The sequence below is a fragment of the Rhinopithecus bieti genome, unplaced genomic scaffold, assembly GCF_001698545.2.
Source record: "Rhinopithecus bieti isolate Rb0 unplaced genomic scaffold, ASM169854v2 scaffold_81617, whole genome shotgun sequence".
Classification (NCBI taxonomy): domain Eukaryota; kingdom Metazoa; phylum Chordata; class Mammalia; order Primates; family Cercopithecidae; genus Rhinopithecus; species Rhinopithecus bieti.
The window spans coordinates 1,265,498-1,287,452 of record NW_016841754.1 but is presented as its reverse complement, the minus strand read 5'-3'; the positions used below and the strand labels follow the sequence as shown (position 1 = coordinate 1,287,452).

Sequence of the window (21,955 nt, the reverse complement as noted above, 5' to 3'; positions counted from 1 at the left end):
TGGGCAAATACTTCATGACTAAAACACCAAAAGCAATGGCAACAAAAGCCAAAATAGACAAATGGAATCTAATTAAACTAAAGAACTTCTGCACAGCAAAAGAAACTATCATCAGAGTGAACAGGCAACCTACAGAATGGGAGAAAATTTCTGCAATCTATCCATCTGACAATGGGCTAATATCCAGAATCTACAAAGAACTTAAACAAATTTACAAGAAAAAAACAACCCCATGAGAAAGTGGGCAAAGGATATGAACAGACACTTCTCAAAAGAAGACATTTATGTGACCAACAAATACATGAAAAAATGCTCATCATCACTGGTCATTAGAGAAATGCAAATCAAAACCACAGTGAGATACTATCTCGCACCAGTTAGAATAACGATCATTACAAAGTCAGGAAACAACAGATGCTGGAGAGGATGTGGAGAAATAGGAATACTTTTACACTGTTGGTGGGACTGTAAACTAGTTCAACCATTGTGGAAGACAGTGTGGTGATTCCTCAAGGATCTAGAACTAGAAATACCATTTGACCAAGCAATCCCATTACTGGGTATATACCCAATGGATTATAAATCATTCTACCATAAAGACACATGCACACGTGTGTTTATTGCAGCACTCTTCACCATAGCAAAGACTTGGAACCAACCAAATGCCCATCAATGATAGAATGGATAAAGAAAATGTGGCACATATACACCATGGAATACTATGCAGCCATAAAAAAGGATGAGTTCAGGTCCTTTGCAGGGACAAGGATGAAGCTTGAAACCATCATTCTCAGCAAACTAACACAAGAACAGAAAACCAGACACTGTATGTTCTCACTCATAAGTGGGGGTTGAACAGTGAGAACACATGGACACTGGGAGGGGAACATCACACACCAGGTCCTGTCAGGGAGTAGGGGGTTAGGGGAGGGATAGCATTAGGAGAAATACCTAATGTAGATGATGGGTTGATGGGTGCAGCAAACCACCATGGCACATGTATACCCATGTAACAAACCTCCATGTTCTGCACATGTACCCCAGAACTTAAAGTATAAGAAACCAAAACAAAACACTCACACACAAAAAGGTTTTACTTAAGAGCATTAATGGTTAGAGGTCATAAGATTTAAAGGCATAAAGAGTTAGAGGACCTATGACCTTCTGCTATATTTAAACAGCTCATGAGATTTAGGGTTTGTTTGTTTTACAATTATGTTTATATCTAAGAAAAGTTCTACTTAAAAAAGGAGAATTAAACTTTTTTTAATGTTTTCTATTTCATTGCTATAAAATAATTTATATTAACTGGGGATGGTATAATAACCAGTTATATTCACTGGTTTATTTTTGCCCAACATCCATATAATTCTATTGAAAAAGTCTATTGTTGTAGGGTGTATTATGTCTTCAGCCCATCCTTACTTCTGGCTTTAGCAGAGGTTATCATGTGCAGACAGGCAGCCTGAAAGGTCACATCCTGTCCTCCTTGCAAGTGCTTGTGATTCTCTCCAGGCAGCAGAGAGAGAGAGGTGGTGAGTACATAGACTCTAATGACTGAGCATTTGGAATTATTTCCTGGACATGCCCACGGGAATGCTGGGGGTACTTCTGGACAACGCATGAATCAGCCTGAAAGATTCTTGGAGTGGAGAGCAGGGGAGGGTGGGAAAGCTGTCATGTTTTTGCTTGACTTACACGGCTGGCCAGATGCTTCTGGTTTTTGGCGTGTGTCAGGGACAAGGTGCTGGAAGGCAGGATGTAGCTGGTGGCTTTCACTCTATCCCAGGCCTCCTTGTAAAGGTTCTGCAGGAATTAAAGACCTTCTTGTGAATGTGGGAAAATGCATCTGGTTGACTTCTGAGTAGCAGGTTTTCCTTCTGTTTCTGTCCTTCTCACACACTCCCTACTAACTCCCAGGACTCCTTTTAAGGTGGGGCTTATTTAATTGTACCTACTAGAATTTTATAAGGTAAAGTAGGATTGAAGGTCCAGGAAACAAACCATAGAAAAGCCTTTGGTGATAGAGTGTCCATCCCATTTATTCTCTTACTGTCTTAGAAGGGGGAAAGGTGGCTCATATATAGGAAGGGGAAAAAACTCAACTCACACTGCTGTAAAGATTCTTCAGGTTTCTGGTTCTGTCATAATCCACTGTTTCCAGAACTGTTGTGTATTTGTCCTTATTCTGATGATAATTTTCTTTATATTTCACCTATAGACAAACAACAATATGTTATTTACCTCTGTTGTTCAAAAATACATAAAGACAAGAAATAGTTTGTCCTTGGAAGAGGAGTACAGGAAGACGCACCTCGCTGGCATTAATACCACTCTGAACAGCAGTCACATAGACGGGTGTGTCTGTGACCAGATTATAGTTTTGTAGATTTTCTTTACCGGCTGCTGTATATTGTAGCTGTGAAGAAAAACAAAAGTCACCACAAATGGTAACATCAGTTTTAGCTGCATGTGCCAACTTAGATGTGCCTTTATTTCTGGATTTCTCCTTTAATCCTAACAAACAGGCTGTCATTCTAGAGTCCTGCAGACTTTGTATGGCTGCCAGAATGAATAGTTTCTCTTGACCAAGACTGGGATGGAGATTTTGGCCATTTTGTTGCCTTTTCCATGCCTATCCTCCATCCCTGACAGCAGCCCCTCACTTTCAACATTCTATTACAACTGCCCCATTAGAGCTGAACCACATGCTGAAAAGTTTTCCAGATACTGATTTTTTTCCTCCAAAACTTGTCTACCTGTAATCAAAGGATGCTTCTACCTCCTACTCTCTGCAAGTTAACTTGATCAACTAAGGTATAGATGCTTGAGAGTCGTTCACTATGAAACACCTCCCAGATAAACTTTTGTTATGAATGTGCACTGCCTTAAACCAAAGGAGAGATTCAGACTGGGAAGATCCAACCCCAGAGCAGGCCACTAGAAGAGCTTTGCTTGGGAGAGGAGGGGCTTTGGTCAGTTAGAGCCTACACTGCTACAGCAGCTTTCTCAGCCTGCCCATGAACCCACTGACACTACCATGGATTCTGATGACCCATGGAGAGTCAGTCCTTCTAGGAAGGTGGCTCACCTGACTCTGAAGGTCATATGATTTCTTGGCATGGAGGATTTGGGGTGTATCCCAAACATAGCAACCAATGCCTTTCAACCAATTCAGGTCATCTTTATACACATTCTGTAAGAAAGAGAGAACAATGAAATGTGGAAGGTATTCTGAATTTACAATTGAGCATTTGATAATTTCCTGTCAGCTGTTGGCTGTGCTTCTTGCTTAGAAGACATAGGGTAGGCCTCTCACCAGCTGGAAGGTCTTTAATTCCCAAGTCTAAAGAAGCTTGAGAGCAATATCATAGTCTGAGTTTAGTGTTAAACCAATTAAATATTTAACATATGTGTCCTATGGCTTAGGGTGGATTCTTATACCAAAAAGTGGTTACTCATGCCACTTTGTGTTGAGAAGCAGCAAGATTTATGAATACAGGGACAACGGGAGCATGGCAGCCAGGATTGGGGGGTAGCCAAGACAGAGTCATGGAAACTGTAGCTAAGTCAAACTTCAGAAAGGACATCATACATCACTCAAGATCTCCTGGGCGTTTCGGACACGTATAACATTGGGTTCTTCCGGAAGAGACGTCCACTGGTGGAAATAGTGTCGATATTCCAGGTCACTGAGGATGTACTGGCACTTTTTAGCCAGCACATGATTCATCATGTCATTGGGGATATGAACATTTGCTTTGGTATCCTCATAATGTTTTCTGTAGTTCAACTAACATGTTTTAAAGACAAAAATAAGAAAGGGATTTAAATGTAAATTATTCAGATCAATCTCTTTTAGATCCTTATTTCCCATTTAGATCAGTATCTCTAGAATAAACTAAGGTTAAAAAAATCGTACTTTAAGATATTCTTCTTCTTTTGAAATTTCCCATCCTTTTTTTTATTTTTTATTTTTGAGATGGTGTCCTGCTCTGTTGCCCAGACTGGATTACAATGGTGTGATCTCCACTCACTGCAACCGCTGCCTCCTGGGTTCAAACAATTCTCATGCCTCAGCATCCCGAGTAACTGGAATTACAGGCATGCGCCACCATGCCCAGCTAATTTTTGTATTTTTAGTAGAGATGAGGTTTCACCATGTTGGCCAGGCCAGTCTCAAACTCCTGACCTCTGGTGATCCACCTGCCTTGGCCTCCCAAAGTGCTGGGATTACAGGCGTGAGCCATTGCACCTGGCCTGAAATTTCCCATCCTTTTATAACACAGGGTAAATAGTGACCCTGATGCTTTTTCCTTTACTTAACACAAAGCAGTCACAGTGTTTAATAGTCAGGGAGAAAGTGGCATGGAGGAAGCACACAGCCATTAAGAGTCCACAGGCTGACTGGCAGGAAGGACTTTACGTTACTCCATTTCCCAGCTAACCTGAACCAAAGGGCAAGTTATAAATATGCAGACACGACAGCACACTTACGGGGCACAAATCCCGTGTTAAAGTGGACATTTACTTACCGCACTCCTCATCTGTTGGAAATCCAGACAGTGAACTACACCAGGGAATTCACCGATCACTTTTCCAGCCAAGTAGTGACCTTTCTGCTTCTCATATGTCTCTTTGTATTTAAGCTGTAAAGTGGGTTCAACATTGAGAATCGCTGGAGTTTCCTAACCAGCCCCTTGATCCCCAGTAAAGACTCTCAAACTTAGGAGAGGAAAAGGTCATACTGACCTCACTGTTCACCAGATCAGCATGCTTGGCTCCAACAATGGGAATGTAGCGCTCATCCAGGGTGTAGCCATAGGCCTTGGTGCCCTCCCATGCCCCTTTATACAGTATCTAGAACAAAGAAATACATGGCAACAAAAAGAAGTTGAAAGTTTGCTTTCAACTTCTTTCAGATACCACTAAAAGAGCTGGTCAAATTAAGGCGAAACATGTTATGTTCAAGGCAAGGCTAAAATCTTTATCTATAGCCGTTAGTGTGTCTACCTAGAACAGGGCAGTTATTTGGTTTATTGCAAATTAAACTTACAGACTCTAGGCATTTTATTTTATTTTTATGTTTTTCGAGACGGAATCTTGCTGTCACCCAGCCTGGAGTGCAATGGCGTGATCTTGGCTCACTGCAACCTCCGCCTCCTGGGTTCAAGAGATTCTCCTGTCTCAGCCTCCTGAGTAGCTGGGATTACAGGCATGCACCACCACACCTGGCTAATTTCTGTATTTTTCATAGAGACGGGGTTTCACCATGTTGGCCAAGCTGGTCTTGAATCCTAACCTCAGGTGATCCACCCGCCTCACCCTCCCAAAGTGCTGGGATTACAGGCATGAGCCACCATGCTCAGCTGACTCTAGGCATTTTATAAGAGTTGACTATATCTGTGGTCCTAGTAAAAGTGACAAGAAATTTGCACACAGGGAGAGAACTGGCAAAGATCCTTTCCCAGGCCATGCGTGCGCACCATCGGCCTCCTTTAAATTAACTGAATGAAATTTTGGAGAGCAAGTTTTCCTCTTGTTGGCTAGAGATGCTGATGCATGATTACTAAAGAAGGACCAGACTTTCCTCCCTTTTCTCTATTGGTAGGTGCTCAATTCTATGTGCATCCAGAGCACTTGTTAGATTATTATTCTATCAATTTAAGTCTGTTCCCTCACTTGCCTGAGCTCCTGAAGGCTTGTCTCATTGAGCTTTAGCCTCTCATTGCCTCCTACAGATCCTGGCACATCACAGGAGCTCAAAAACACCAGCCGAATAAGTACTATTTGCCTTGAATACCATGCTACTTCTAATACACAAGACTAAGTGCAATGGGAAAATAAATAATAGGTTGCCTTATAAGTTCAGCAGTTGACAAAATCAGCCAAGCATATGAATGCAACAAGACCTTCAAATTAGAAACTGAGTGGTTATTACATGAAAGAGAACTCACAGTGCTGTAGAGTTTTCCCATGTCTCTGGAGTGGGAGATATGTGGTGTGTCTGGTGAAAACGTGTACTTGCCCTTTGCTTTATTAAATGTTTCTTTATATTTTACCTAAGGAGAGAAAACCAAATCTTTTATTACTATAAGTGTATATTACATTTTTATAAGATTACCTAGAAACATAATCAGTCCACATTTAGAGATTAAAACTAACCAACTGGTTGAATTTTAGTCCATTTTAGCTAAAACAATAGAATAATTTGGATAGGAATATAAATACCTAAAAGTGAATACAATTTATCACCTGCTAGTGACTTTTAAGACATACCCTCCAAAGATGATCTTAGAATTTACCACCTCCCAATTTTTTTTACAAGCAATTATCTAAAGTTAAGCTGATCCACCCAATGATAGATAATTTACTGCCCAGTCTGTGCACTTCAGCCTGCACAAAGCAAACTTACATCACTTTGATTGACAGAATTAATCTTTGCTAAAACAATCTCTGGAGGATCCACCACACTTGTAAAGTTGGGATAGTTGTCAAGGGCATTTTTCTTATATTTGATCTGTAAAGAAATGGAGACAATTAAGACAGTTCCACCACCACAGGTTATCTACCTACACATGGCAGGTAGGAGGGCAGGCATTAGGTTAGAAGGAGAACAGGCTTTGCATACCTGATTCATCATTTCCTGGTTCTTAGTAACCCTCACATGGTCCACAGAATCCAGGGGGATCCAGCCAATGCCTCGGAGCCACTCTAGGTCAGCTTTGTAGATATTCTGAGAGCAGGAAGAGAGGTATAATAGAGGAATAAATGACTGAGACACAGGCTTACAGAGGGCAGGTTACAATTTTTTCAAAAGCTTTTAAAGGATTTCTCTCTAGTAGTTGTCTCATTCATTCAATTGTGATTTCACCTGAGCAATATTTCTTGAGGCTATTACTGTGCATGAGGCACTATGCTTGGTGCTTTGATGAGTAAGTATAAAGGAGTCTAGGAGTCGAGATAAGTCATTTATAAAGCAAGAAGTGCTATTAGATCAAGTGCTCAAATGCTATTGGAGTTGAGGGGAAGGGGCTGTTATTTTCTGCTATTGTCATAAGAAAAGGCTTACCAAGGAGGTTGTACTTTTAGATGGATTTGGTACATTTAGTCACGTAGAAGTATGTGGGGGCATTTAGACTAAATGAGGGAAACTACACAAGTAAATGTTCATGTATTGGGCAGGGGGAGTCATCCCCTGGGTCCCAGCCAAACCTATTCTTGCCCTTACGCCTTCAAGCACCTGGATTCTCCCAGCCTACTTGACATGAAAATAAGAGGAGTTGCTATTCTGATTAAAGTTCCACAACGGCCATTTTGCTGCAGCAACCAGTGAGGTTGGATGTTCAAGTTCAACATCTTTGCTGCAGCAGTCTTTGACTTCCAGGTTCCCTTTTGTTAATGATGAGAAGACCCAGGTAGCATTAGCTTCTCTGGGCACCTAAGCAACTAAGATGATGCATCAAGTTACTATTCTGCACATACTGAAGGCTGGTGGCAGGTAGAGATCTTGATTCAGGCATCAGTGGGAGGTAGATTATGTCTTATTCTCTATCCTAGCTTTACCAAAGCTCTGCATGAGGCATTCTGGGCCCTCGTGCAGCTTAATCAGTATTTCATTTCTCTTTTGCTTTGGGAACAACTTCATAAATGCCTCGAGGAATGGGATGCTTGGCAAAGCAGGAATAGGGCATGCTTAGGTCTTTAACTATGCTTATCACCTAATATTGTCAAAACCTGACCTCATTCTCAATTCCCACCCAAGCCAATTATTATTTTCAATCAACTGATACTTTTCCATGTGAATGTGAGTGAGGAGTTGCTGATGGCCAAAATGGTACAAAAGCAGATTTAAAAAAAAATTGATTGAAAGTTATTCAGAAATGCAGTCAGTAGGCAAACCAATCAATCCATCACTGCTCCTGATCTTTCTCTACTTCATATCCAGCCTCAATTCCCTTCGGGAACAAATTATCTGTGGCCTCAAATTTCAAGCACTTGTGGATCTGGGATGTTGCTCCTCATTCTCAGAGTGTACCATGAGTTTCTAGATAATGAAGAAACAAAAATCACTTACATCGCTCTGTAGGTCATAGGCCTTTCTTGCTTGAATAACATCATTCTGGTCAGGATGACACGTCCATTGGTGCAAGTAATTACGGTAGTCAATATCACTGACAAGGGTCTGCCCCTCCTTGGCGGCCAAGACTGACTTCATATCAGCAGGTATATTGATTTTGGCCTTTGTTTTGTGATAGTCCTCTTTGTATAGTCTCTCATTCTGAATCTGGCCTGCATGCTCAAACCAAACCAGCTTAGGATCATCTCTCATCGTCGGGACACCAACATAATGACCTTTTTGCTTCACATGGTCAGCTCTGTATTTCAGCTGGTGAGAAGAGGAATGTAAATTCCATCAGTTTTGACAAGCACACAAGGCAGAGGGGGCTTGACCATCTACTAAGGGATATCGGCAAATTCAGCCCCCCAGATTTTGTTTGATACCCACCCCAGCTCTGAGAACAAATAATAAAAGCATTGAAATAAATCCATGTGAAGAAACACCTATTTAAAATAGAAAATATTCTGCGGAGATCGCCCTAAAATGATAAAATAAATTTTAAAAAATAAAATAGAGAAAAAACATATACTTATTCTCTGATTCTGGCAGTATTTTATTCGAAGGCCTGAAGATTTTAGGGAGGGCAGAGAATATAAGAAAAGTAAATAATTTGAACAATTGCTTTTAAAGAAGCCAAGGGGTGGGGGGGCGGAGGTGGTGAAGAAAGAAGAAAGACCAAAGCCTACGGAAGAAAAGATCAAAAAGGGAGCAGGTGCTCCAACCATCACCGAGCCTGGCCAGGCCTGCCACACTGAAACGGAACACCTTGAAGGGGCTTTCTCTGCCTTCAGCGTAACTGGAATCCCTGGGAGCAAGGTCCCACTTTTGCAAAATGCACTCCCATCAGGATATATTACCTCACTCTGAACGTCACTGGAGTGATGGGCATGAACAAATGGCACAGCATCTGGAGGCAAAATGTAACCTGTGGCTTTTTGTCTCTCCCAGCCTTCCTTGTAGAGATACTGAAAGACAGAGCCACAATAAAGGGTTAAAATGAGTCAGAAGGGAGGGGTAAGTTGTGTACATAATTATCCTACAGTTCCATTAAGGCCCTCCACTCGTACACAAATACCACGCATCTGGGTGAAACCCATACCTGGTCCAGTATCCTGGCAGCCTCCTGGGCAGTGTGCAGCAGGGGAGTTTCTGTGAGGGTGTACTTGGATTTGGTGTCATTCCAGTCTTTTCGGTATTTAATCTAAAAAAAAAAAAATGACAGGCAAGGGGGAAGTTACTTATTAAGAAAACATCATGTTGTCCAAGCAATTGTTAGCATCCATCATTTTAATGATTAAAATCTATATTTCAGATGATTGCATGTTGAGTGTAAGTAGATGGAAAAGCTTTGGAAGTGATATCTGCCTGATAGTGAGATTATAAAACAGCCATATACTTACATCATCGAGGATCTCGCCACTTTGTTTCGCTGTCACATAATCAACTCTGTCATCCACAGGCGTAAAGTTGAGAGTTTCTATTTTTGTGCGATATTTTTTCTGTGGGAAAGAAAGCATCTTTTAGATAGTTGTAATTCCTGGACGTGTGTGAACTGAGAAAGATACACTAAATTTAGGGTCCTCCTCTACTAGAAACATACAGTGCCATATTTGAATGGCGTCTTCTTGGGAATTTGGCTTTCTTTTTAGCATTTTATTTTTTAAACAAATGCATCAGCTTCTTATGCCTCCCACAGATTTTAAAGTAGGAAGTTTGCTTAGCTTTCAAAGTTATATAATGTGTCATTATGTGTATCGCAATGCACATTTTTCCAATGGGACAAACGTTTCCCAAGTATATTGCTATTGCTGACAAAAAGATTTTTCCATTTATACAATGCCAAGCATCAGTGAATGTCCTGGATATTATATTATGGATGTGGTCCCATAATGTGATAGAGACAGTACATTTTCAAAAATACATATATCCAGTTTAAATCACAGCCATTGAAATGGTTAAGACTGCTGATACTAGATGACTATATTTTAGTTTGTGCATTTTGTCACTTTCTTGGGAAATGTACTGAATGTCAGGGTAAAATCTTGGAATACCTCACTGAAGATATCCGCGGCATGTTTGGCGTGATTGACGGACACGGAGTCATTTGGCATCCACCCAATTCCACGCAACCATTCCAAGTCAGCCTTGTAAACATTCTGTGAAAACAAGGCCAGCATGAGTTCAGCAACCCTGGTCATGTAGTCCTAGTTAGGCTATCCATTAGTGTGATGAAGAAATACAATGTAAATGCTAGATAAGCCAAGGAAGGCATACTCAAGCAGCCATGCAGGTAATGTCAGAAAATTAATTAGGTGGCCAGGCAGTGTGACAAACTATAGCATATATTTTTATTTAAAAGGGGTTATCCTTGATTCCGTTCTGGTTATTGTTACTAAGGGATAATTCAGAGCTGCGTCCATCAGAATTTCCAAGAGAAATGGGAAATTCGACATTTGTACACAAAAATTTTTGGATTTCAAAATCTTGGCAACTTAGTTCAAAATTTCTAAACACTGTATCAATTAAAAAAGCATGTCTGTGCCTACATCCTGTCCATGGGCTGCTAATATTTTACTGGATATAAGCTTCTATTGCTATCTAAATTCTATAGAAAGAATATTTTCAGTTTTCTTTAATCTGATACAATTAAGACCTGTATTCATACTACCATTTATTTCTTGATATAAAGTCTAGGTCCTTATTGGATTTGGCTATTTTGATACCATACTATAAGGTCTCAATAATATTAAATTCTTAGTGTTATGAAGTTGTAAAATGATGACAAAAGGGTTTAGTGTCATAAACTCTCTGGGATTCATGGCAAACTGAGAAGAGTTCATTCCCAAATGCAGCCCACTCACATCGCTCTGTAGTTCGTAGGCCTTCTTGGCCTGAATCACATCGTTCTGGTCGGGCATGCAGGTCCACTGGTGCAGGTAATTGCGGTAATCCACGTCACTGACCAGAGCCTGGGAGTTTTTAGAGTGCAGGATGGAAAGCATGTCCGCGGGGCTCTGGATCTTGGCCTTCCATTTGGCCCAGTCCAGACGGTACTCTCGTTCATTCTGGAGCTTGTCAGCTATGAGGGCCCAGCGGATCTTGTTGTCATCCCTGGCTGTGAGGGTGCCCACGTAGTGTCCCTTCTGCTTCTCATGGTCAAGCTTATATTTATACTGGAGATGCAAAAATAAAGCAGATGGGTCACAGCATGTCCTCCTGATGCACCTAGGGCATTGGCTGAAAAAAAACTGAGAAGTTAAAAAAGGCCACTCACGTCACTGGCAATCTCCCTGGAGGCCTTGGCAGCCTGGATGGGGATGGCATCCAGCCGGACATCACAGCCTGCCTTCATTTCATCCCAGCCCTCACGGTAAAGTTTCTGAAAAGGAGAAAAATCAGATATCATCCTAGATTCAAATTTGCCAATACCTTCAATGGCTCAGTGGAATTAATATCACAGGGGCAAAGTTTTGAAGCCCAAGGACTTGAGAGCAGTTGAAGAAGAGAATAGGTGAGAATTGTTCTATGCACCATTGTCCTGGAACATGTAATGGTGTCTGGAGTCGAAGGTCTGGGCTTGACAATCTCCATTCTTTTGTTTTTATTATTTTCAATGTTTTATATGTTATTTTTATGGGTACATAGTAGGTATATATATTTCTAGGGTGCATGAGATATTTTGATGTAGGCATACAATGGGTAATAGTCACATCGGGGTAACTGGGTACCCACCACCTCAAGCATTGATCAAGTCTGTGTTATAAACATTCCAATTATCCTCTTTTTCTTTTTTTTGAGATGGAGTTTCACTCTTGTTGCCCAGGCTGGAGGGCAATGGCGCGATCTCGGCTCACCCCAACCTCTGCCTCCCGGGTCCAAGCCATTCTCCTTCCTCCGCCTCCCGAGCAGCTGGGATTACAGGCATGCGCCACCAGGCCCAGCTAATTTTGTATTTTAGTAGAGACGGGGTTTCTCCATGTTGGTCAGGCTGGTCTCAAACTCCCGACCCTCAGGTGATCCGCCTGCCTTGGCCTCCCAAAGTGCTCCAATTATACTCTTTCAGTTATTTTCAAATATACAATAAATTTTAAATTGGAATGATAGCCTTGAAGTAGTTGCTCATGTTTCATAATCTCGTTAATAAAAAGGGTTTGGCTTTGTTTTCTTGTGTTAGTGTATTGGTAACATTGGGATAACTTTAGACATTAGAATTTCTTTAATGCAATAATTCAATTTATCTCAAATTCAATTCAGTTTTGTAACCTTCAGAACTGTAAACTTTTTACATTTGTGGGTTTTCTTCAATATGGCTTTTTTGATCTTATATGATTAATGATCCTTATCATTTGGTAATGTTAGATCTTCCGCTGAAGCATGATTGGATGTAACAGCTATTCTTTTGGTTTTAAAGAGAAGTTAACTAAAGTAGTGACTGATTTACAAGTATTTTAAAAAAATGCATGTAAGCATATGTTAATATTTTAATGGATACATTGTGTATTAACAAATAACAGAAAGACTCAGAAATAATAGTAATTTAAATATGTAATTCACAAGTCATGCCTATCAGTAGGGGAGCTTCCACAGCACAGAAAGAAGTGGATTTTAATTAGTGACAGTTTTGTAGCTTTTGCATGTCTGAAAAATGAGTGCTTAGACAAACTTTATCCTTGTAAGCAAGGACAAGTTTTATATGAATTTTCAATCAAGCTTTGTATAAATTTTAAATGAGACTATTTTGACAATTGACTTGTTTTCTGTACAGAAGAAAAAATATTCTCCATATTAAAATATACGAGAAGGGCTGGGTGCAGTGGCTCATGCCTGTAATCCCAGCACTTTGGGAGGCTGAGGCAGGTGGATCACTTGAGGTCAGGAGTTTGAGACCAGCCTGGCCAACATGGTGAAACCTTGTCTCTACTAAAAATACACAAATTAGCTGAGTGTGGTGGCACATACCTGTAATCCTAGCTACTGGAGATGCTGAGGCAGGAGAATCGCTTGAACCTGAGAGGCAGAAGTTGCAGCGAGCTGAGATCGCACTGCTGCACTCCAGCCAGGGTGACAGAGCGAGACTCCCTCTCAAAAAATAAATAATTAATTAATTAAACTAGAAAATAGTTAATGCAAACATGTATTATGCTATCTTTTTATTTTTTGTTTTCATTCTATTTTATTGTGCATATTTTTACACTATTTTTCTTATGTAATACTTCTTAATGTGAATATATATATATACACACATATGAATATATATATATGTATACACATATATATATATTTGACAGAGTCTTGCTCTGTCACCTAGGCTAGAGTGCAGTGGCACGATCTCGCTGCAACCTCTGCCTCCTGGGTTCAGACGATTCTTGTGCCTCAGTCACCCAAGTAGCTGGGATTACAGGTGAGCCGCCGCTATGCCTGGCTAATTTTTCTATTTTTAGTAGAGATAGGGTTTCACAACATTGGCCAGGCTAGTCTCGAACTTCTGGCCTCAAGTGATCCACCCTCCTCAGCCTCCCGAAGTGCTGGGATTACAGGCACGAGCCACCACGCCCAGCCAAATATATATACATTTTTAACTAAAAAAAAAAAAAAAAAAAGCCTGGGGCCTGAGACCCAATTTTTTCAACTACTAACTTTGAGAACATGGGAACATTTCTCAACTTTTAAAAGTCTCAATTTACCATCTGATAAAAACTAAATAACAATATCTTACTCATGTAGTGAGCATGAAGATTAAATGAGTCATTTTAACGTGAATTTGCTTTGTTACCCATAAAATCACATACAAATATTCTGCTAAAGTTGCGCTTTCTAAAGGATGGCAGCAGTTTTAAATTGTGCGTTTAATCAAGATTACAGTAATGGTGATACACGCGTAAAGAAAATGTCTGTGCAGTTTGGTTAGCATTCAAATGGGATGTTTGATTTCTTTCAAAACAGAAGTCATTCTCATTGATATCTAAATAAAGTTAATTTACTTTTAGCATAATTTTAAATATTAGTCTTGCTCATATAGTATCCATGGTAAAGTTCTGGTGTTTTCAGCTGAGAAATTTATCATGCAAAAGAGAGCATATGAGACTTTCCAGAATTCTCCTGCCACAGATGCCTATGGATTAGGTGGGAAGAGGCATCTGTACTGCAATGAAGAACTGACTACCCCTTGATTCAGCCTCTTGACAAGAATGCACTGCACCATGACATTGATATCTGGTCCAAAAGAGAAAATACATCAGTGCCCTAAAATTGTATTTTCTTCTTAAACATTGGAAAACATTAGTCCCCAGGTGACTCATTATACTAGAATTTATAGAGCTGTTTGGCACATAGTGAGGAATCTTTGCTGGCAGCCTCCTTCTCTCACAAAGACATATTATTCTTTTGAAAGCATGCAAACTTTCAAGCCTTGGCAAATTGCACTAGGTAGTATCCTTCTGAGGTCATACTATTCTACACACAAGCAATTTCTGTGATCCATGAAGATGATATCTTCCTTGAACTTTCTTGAATTGTGTAGCCAGCCACGTAACTGGATTATCTTGTACTCACAAATAGGTTTTTTTTTTTTTCCCAGTTGATTCTCTTCCTTTTTTAAGGCTTAAAATAACTTCTTCTGCAAATAATGATAATTTGGCCTCTTTCTTTCCAATATTTATCTTCTGTTCTTACTCTTTTTGTTTGTTGGTTTGTTTTTTAAGACAGAGTCTCACTCTGTCGCCCAGGCTGGAGTGCAGTGGTGCGATCTCGGCTCACTGCAAGCTCTGCCTCCGGGGTTCACGCCATTCTCCTGCCTCAGCCTCCTGAGTAGCTGGGACTACAGGCGCCCACCACCAAGCCCGGCTAATTTTTTGTATTTTTGGTAGAGACGGGGTTTCACCGTGTTAGCCAGGATAGTCTCAATCTCCTGACCTCATGATCTGCCTGCCTCAGCCTCCCAAAGTGCTGGGATTACAGGAGTGAGCCACCACGCCAGGTATGTTCTTACTCTTGAGGAATTATATTAGCATCGATGAGAGGCTCACTCACTTAGCCAATACTTACAGCAAATGTTAAATAATGATGATGTTATGGGGCATCCTCATTTTAATCCTGATATGAATGAGAAGTTTGGTCACTGAGGATGAGTTGGGCTTTGATTTGAGATTTATTTTTCAATCATGTCAAGAAAATATTCACTTATTCTTTCTTAACTAAGATTTTATTTTTAAAAAATAAGAGTGGGTATTGGATTTTGTCAGATGCCATTTAAATCTAATAAAATGAGCTTTTTCTTCTTGTTCTATGGCACTATTAGGTCTCTGACTATGGGGCCCTCTTGGCATTCCTGCATGAACCCCAGTTGACTGTATCATATCGTTTTAATGTAATGCTGAATTTGATTTATTAATATTTAAGATTCCCCCCATTACTATTGGTCTACAGTTTAAATTTTATTTATTTATTTATTTGAGACAGGGTCTTGCCCTGTCTCCCAGGCTAGAGTGCAGTGGCATGATTATGGCTCACTGCAGCCTCTTCCTGCTGGGCTTAAGCAAAATCCTCCCACCTCAGCCTCCCAAGTAGCTGGGACCACAGGTGCACATCACTGTGCCCAACTGATTTATTTTTTATTTTCTTGCAGAGAAGGGGTCTCCCTATGTTGCCCAGGCTGGTCTTGAACTCCTGGGCTCAAGCAATCCCCTCGCCTTGGCCTCCCAAAGTGCTGGGATTATAGGCATGAACCACCATGCCCAGCTGGTCTATAGTTTTTAATTTGTGACACTATCTTTGAAAAGTTCTGGTAAGTGCAATGGATTTCCTTCTTTTACTAGGCTCCTGGTAATTTATTTATTTATTGAAGTTTTGAAATCATCAAGGGGACCCTGACATTTGAAAGTAGGAAGGAAAGTGTTTAAATGCCCTCCTTAATTTCTCAATTAAGAAACCTCTTTCTTGCTATATATATATTTTTTTTTTCCTTGGGTAAATTTTGGTCATTTATAATTTTCTAGAAAACCTCCATAGATCCATGTTTTAAAATTAATTCATATATTTTTGCAAAGAATTATAATTATTGGCCGGGCGCGGTAGCTCACGCCTGGTAATCCCAGCATTTGGGAGGCCGAGGCGGGTGGATCATGAGTCAGTGAGATCAGAGACCATCCTGGCAACACAGTGAAATCCCATCTCTACTAAAAATGCAAAAAGTAGCTGGGCGTAGTGGCGGGCGCCTGTAGTCCCAGCTACTTTGCGGAGGCTGAGGCGTGAGAATGGCGTGAACCCGGGAGACGGAGCTTGCAGTGCCGAGATCACGCACGCGCTCCCATGCCTGGGGATCGAGCAAGGCTCCATCCAAAAAAAAAAAAAAAAAAAAAGAATTATAATTATTTTGAGTTTATCTGAGTCTATCATTAATTCTCCTTTCTTGTTTGTGCATCTCTTCATTCCTCTTTCACCTTCTTTGTCCCCTTATTCGCAAAGGACAACTAAGGAGACTTTTGTCGTGGAGATATTGACTCACCAGTAACTGGCCTTCCCAGTGAATCACCAGGGATCTCCTCTTTGCCTCAGTCCTAGTCAAGGGCTGACTGCAAGGAGTCTTCCCCACCCCACCAAGGCCATCTTCCCTCCCTTCCATGGTCATAGTATAGCCCTGACTGGGTAACTTTCCAAACAAAAGAGAGTCTGTTGTGGTACTTACATTGCTCACATTAAGAGCATTTGCTCTAGCGAGGTTAATTTCTGGAGTATCTGGCATTATGTGGACTGAAGTTTTATCCTTGTCCCAAACCTCTCTGTACTTTGGCTGTGGAAAGAAACAATAATAACAAGATTACTTCACAATTTTCATGTCATTAGTCCCAGTACGCAACTTTAATTTTCTTTTGGATTTGTTCCAAAACCTTTTCATGTTAGGGCAAAGATTTCTGGAATCTTTTCACATAAGTTACCCAAATTTGGTATAAGATTTGTATCATTTCCTTGTATTAATACTTTGAGTTTTTCCTTAAAATTAATAAGCAAACCAAGACAATACTGTCAGTATTACTTAATAAAACTTTTGTTAATAACAAAGTTATTACTATTCTAAAATAGATTACCAGGTTTATTTTTTCTCATGTATTTATGGCATGAATTCAATTTTAACAGAAAAAAACTAACTTACAATACTAATATTTTCAGCATTTGACTTAGCAAGGACCACTTCAGGTGTGTCAACAATGCTTGTGTACTTAAGGTTCACCACAGGCGTCCGATAGACACTGTCACAAAGGATCTCCTGGGCATTTTTGACTCTCAATACTTCAGGAGACCCTTGGGGCATCCAGCCAATGCCACGCAACCACTCCAAGTCAGCCTTGTAGAGGGCCTGAAAAAGAAAACATAGGTAGAAGCAGGGTTTGTGTTTTGTTGTGTATGTGTGTGGTAAAATGACAGTTTTTATGTTATATATATATATGCACACACACACATACACACACGTGTATATCATAAAAATATATAAGATATACATATATAAAACATAAACATATATTATATATATTTTTGAGACACAGTCTCATTCTGTCACCCAGGCTGGAGTGCAATGGCATGATCTCGGCTCACTGCAACCTCCGCCTCCTGAGTTCAAGCAATTCTCCTGCCTCAGCCTCCCTAGCAGCTGAGACTACAGGCACATGCCACCACGCCTGGCTAAGTTTTGTATTTTTTTTAGTAGAGACAGAGTTTCACCATGTTAGCCAGGCTTGTCTCAAACCCCTGACCTCAGGTGATCCGCCCGCCTTGGCCTCCCAAAATGCTGGGATTACAGGAGTGAGCCACTATGCCAGGCCTCTTATATTTTATCTTCCACAAACAATAATTAAAACAGAACACTAGCCTGGCAAACATAATTCCTCAAATGCACAATGGCATTTTATTTTGCTTGGTTTTCTGTGACAAGGGTCTGTGGGAAGTGCCCACATGCATTCTAAAAGGCAAAATGATGCAGAAGCAGCTCTCTGTTTGAGGGAGTGCATGGAAGACTTTTGCATAATATTTAGGCAATCATCATACCATTACCAATGTGGACTTGAAAGCAACAATAATGTGCTTTCTAGTAAGTTCTCCACACAGCAGCCAGAATGATCTTTTCAAAATTCAGAATTCAAATCCGATGTCACAACATTCCCCCTATCCTATGGCTTCCCATTGGGATAAACATCAAAATCCCTGACACAGACTAGAAGGGGATGAATGGTCTGGCACCAGCCCCCACGTATTCTTCCAGCCTCGTGTCGTCTGTACTTCCATTGGCCCTGTGTGTCCTGATCCCACAGCCCGTCTTTCAATTCGTAGTCTCATCATCCCTCTTTAAACATGTTGGTCACCCTGAAGGAATGCCCCACATCCTCCTAACCGACCCAACTTCTATTCTTCCTTCATATCTCTATAAAATCAGTGCCTTCTCAGAAGAACTTTCTCGATCTCTCTTCATAGCACCATGGATCAGTCTCAGCCATTCCATTTTTATTCTTTAATGAACATCTAGGTCTCAGTTATCAATGTGAACTCCCTAAAGTCAGGGGCTGTCATGTTTTTTGTTTGTTTTTGAGATGGAGTCTCACTCTGCCACCCAGGCTGGAGTGCAGTGGCGCAATCTTGGCTCACTGCAACCTCCGCCTCCTAGGTTCAAACGATTCTCCTGCCTCAGCCTCCCGAGTAGCTGGGATTACAGGCACATGCCACCATGCCAGGCTAATTTTTGTGTTTTTAGTAGAGACAGGGTTTCACCATGTTGGTCAGGCTGGTCTTGAACTCTGGACCTTGTGATCCGCCCACCTCAGCCTCCCCAAAGTGCTGGGATTACAGGTGTGAGCTACCATGCCCAGCCCCATGTCATGTTTTTTCTTCTTCTTTATTCACCATTGTATCTTTAGTACTTAGCACAATGCCTGGCACATGGTGTGTTTAATAAGTATTTTTAAAAGGATGATTAGGAATTCGATCACTAGTTCCACAATTTTGGTCTCCAGAAATTGTCTTAAATCCACCACTTGGCAATGCATTTTAAGTGACGAGCATGCTTTCCTGTAATGAACTCATTCATTATAAAAAAGTATCTCTGGAAGCTTAAGGGAACCAAGGTCAGATAATTTTTAAGTTATCCATTCTATACAGGAAATACATAACCTTCTAGAATCCATCATTTCTAAAAGTTTGGAGGGCAGAAAATACGAGTAAATCTAAAAATGCCTCAGGTGAGTTAATGAGAGACCACATTGTGAAGAACGTCAAGTTAAAGGAAACAAGTGGTCTGGAGTGTGCTGCTAACTTTTCAAATTAAGTTGAAGGAAGATGGTCCTGCCCTTCTTTGATACATAACTGAATGACCATGGACATTCTTTTGTTTAAGAAACTGCCCCAGCACTTTGGGAGGCCGAGAAAGGTGGATCACCTGAGGTCAGGAGTTTGAGACCAGCCTGGCCAACATGATGAAACCCCGCCTCTACTAAAAAATACAAAAATCAGCTGGGTGTGTGGCATGTGCTTGTGATCCCAGCTACTTGGGAGGTTGAGGCAGGAGAATCGCTTGAACCTGGGAGACAGAGGCTGCAGCGAGCGGAGATCACACCACTGCACTCCAGCCTGGGTGACAGGGCGAGAAGGAGGGAGGGAGGGAGGGAGGAAGGAAGGGGGGTAGGGAGGAAGGAAAGGAGGAAGGGGGGTAGGGAGGAAGGAAGGGAGGAAGGGGAGGAGGGAGGAAGGAAGCGGGGGAGGACGGGAGGGAGGGAGGGAGGGCAAGGCTGGGCACGGTGGCTCACAGGCTGGGTGCAGTGGCTCACATCTGTAATCCCAGAACTTTGGGAGGCTGAGATGGGTGGATCACCTGAGGTCAGGAGTTCAAGACCAGCCTGGCCAACATGGCGAAAACTTGTCTCTACTAAAAATACAAAAATTAGCCAGGCATGGTGGCACATGCCTGTAATCCTAGCTACTTGGGAGGCTGATGCAGGAAAATCGCTTGAACCCAGGAGACGGAGGTTGCAGTGAGCTGAGATTGTACCACTGTACTCCAGCCTGGGTGACAGAGCAAGACTCCGTCTCAAAAAGAAAAAAAAAAGTAAGAAACTGCAAACACTATACACATTAACAAATCTATAGGAAAATTCTGGTAGCACCTTTAGCAACGAAAACTTTCTGAAGAAACCTGGCTGTAGGTAGGCAATTAATAATTCTGATAAAATAATAATAAAGTGGAGTGCCCATGTACAGAGAGTTGTGTTTTCAGAGCATTGGAAGGAGCCATCAGGCAAAGCAATGGGGGGCTTGTTTCCTGGGGGACACACTTACGTTGCTCTGCAGGTCGTAGGCTTTCCTGGCTTGGATCACATCATTCTGGTCGGGAAGGCAAGACCACTGGTGCAGGTACTGGCGATAGTCCACATCACTTGCTAGTGCCTGACCTTCTTTGGCAGCGTTGATGGACACCATGTCCACAGGGATGGAGATCTTGGCTTTGTGGTCATTGTAGGCCTTTTTGTACAGCCTGTCATTCTGCATCTTCAACACATTTGCTGCCCAAACCAGTTTAGGGTCTTCCTTGGCACTGCGACATCCAATGTAATGGCCTTTCTGTTTCTCATAAGCAGTTTTGTACAGATACTGGTAGATGTGAACAGAAAATAGAAGAGTAATTTTTCTGAACCCACTTTTTCTAGAGAGCCTACTCAAAATAACTCCATCTCCCTTAGTTTACCTTTTTTTGGGGAGGGGGGATACTGTTTTTATTTAAATTCAAGCCATAAGTTTTGATACACTGGTTTGTCTTCTATGTCTACATGCATGAAAACATTGAGAGCACCTCTTAGGCAAGAACCATGTTGCTGGATTATCTCCCAATATAGCCTGGCCACCTTCAGATGTTTTGTCACACACAAGTACCAATTGTACTTCTTATTACTTTAAATCAAATTAATTCTTTGTTGAAATAGGTATTTTTTGTTTTGTTTTGTTTTTTGAGATAGAGTCTCACTTTGTTGCCCAGGCTGGAGTGCAGTGGCGCGATCTCGGCTCACTTGTAACCTCCGCCTTCCGGGGTCAAGTGACTCTCCTGCCTCAGCCTCCCGAGTAGCTGGGATTACAGGCATCCACCACTATGCCCGGCTAATTTTTGTATTTTTAGTAAAAACAGGGTTTCACCATGTTGTCCAGGCTGGTCTCGAACTCCTGACCTCAAGTGATCCACCAGCCTTGGCCTCCCAAAGTGCTGGGATTACAGGCATGAACCACCATGCCCGGCCTGAAATAATTTTTAATTATAAACTTATTTTAAAATTTTATTTAAAATGTATAACCCTACCAAATGGGGAAAAATTTTTTTTTCTAGCACACATTAAAACAACCATATAACTATTTTTAAAAAAATACTTGTGCATGTACTACATAAAATTATTATACGAACCACCAGTAGTATGCATGCCACACTTTGAGTAACAACAGAATTCTTTGTACTATGAAATTAAATCTCTTTAAGTACTTGTAAATTAAGTGATATTGTGAAGATATTGAAAAGAAAATCAAAATCTGTGCTTAAACGTAAGAGTTCAGTTGCAGAACCAAACATAGATGCAAAAGGATCCTCCAATTGTAAGAGTTGTTCTGGATTTAGGATTTAAAAATATACTAATAACAATGACCCAATCCATTTAAATATAATTCAAAAGGCATTAAGTTAGACTCCCTCTGTTTCTACTAGTTAGTGTTTGTTCCAGTTGGGCAAGGAGGAGTTCTTACATCACTGGCAATATCCCTGGAAGCCTTGGCATGCTGTATCCCAATGGCATCTGCTCGCAAGTCATAACCAGTCAT

The 21,955-nt window shown here is 41.1% G+C and overlaps 1 protein-coding gene across 1 annotated transcript in view; it reads right to left on the bottom strand.

The window, feature by feature from the left end:
• NEB (nebulin) overlaps positions 1–21,955 on the bottom strand; it is a 236,581-nt gene that overhangs the window by 77,453 nt on the left and 137,173 nt on the right. The window contains 19 exon segments of the mRNA XM_017866068.1: positions 1,699–1,806; positions 2,111–2,215; positions 2,315–2,419; positions 3,092–3,196; positions 3,596–3,793; positions 4,536–4,649; positions 4,753–4,860; positions 5,958–6,062; positions 6,416–6,520; positions 6,632–6,736; positions 8,078–8,389; positions 8,980–9,087; positions 9,222–9,323; positions 9,523–9,621; positions 10,174–10,278; positions 10,984–11,295; positions 11,397–11,501; positions 16,806–16,910; positions 17,271–17,474. Coding sequence (XP_017721557.1) covers positions 1,699–1,806; positions 2,111–2,215; positions 2,315–2,419; positions 3,092–3,196; positions 3,596–3,793; positions 4,536–4,649; positions 4,753–4,860; positions 5,958–6,062; positions 6,416–6,520; positions 6,632–6,736; positions 8,078–8,389; positions 8,980–9,087; positions 9,222–9,323; positions 9,523–9,621; positions 10,174–10,278; positions 10,984–11,295; positions 11,397–11,501; positions 16,806–16,910; positions 17,271–17,474 — 2,610 coding nt within the window.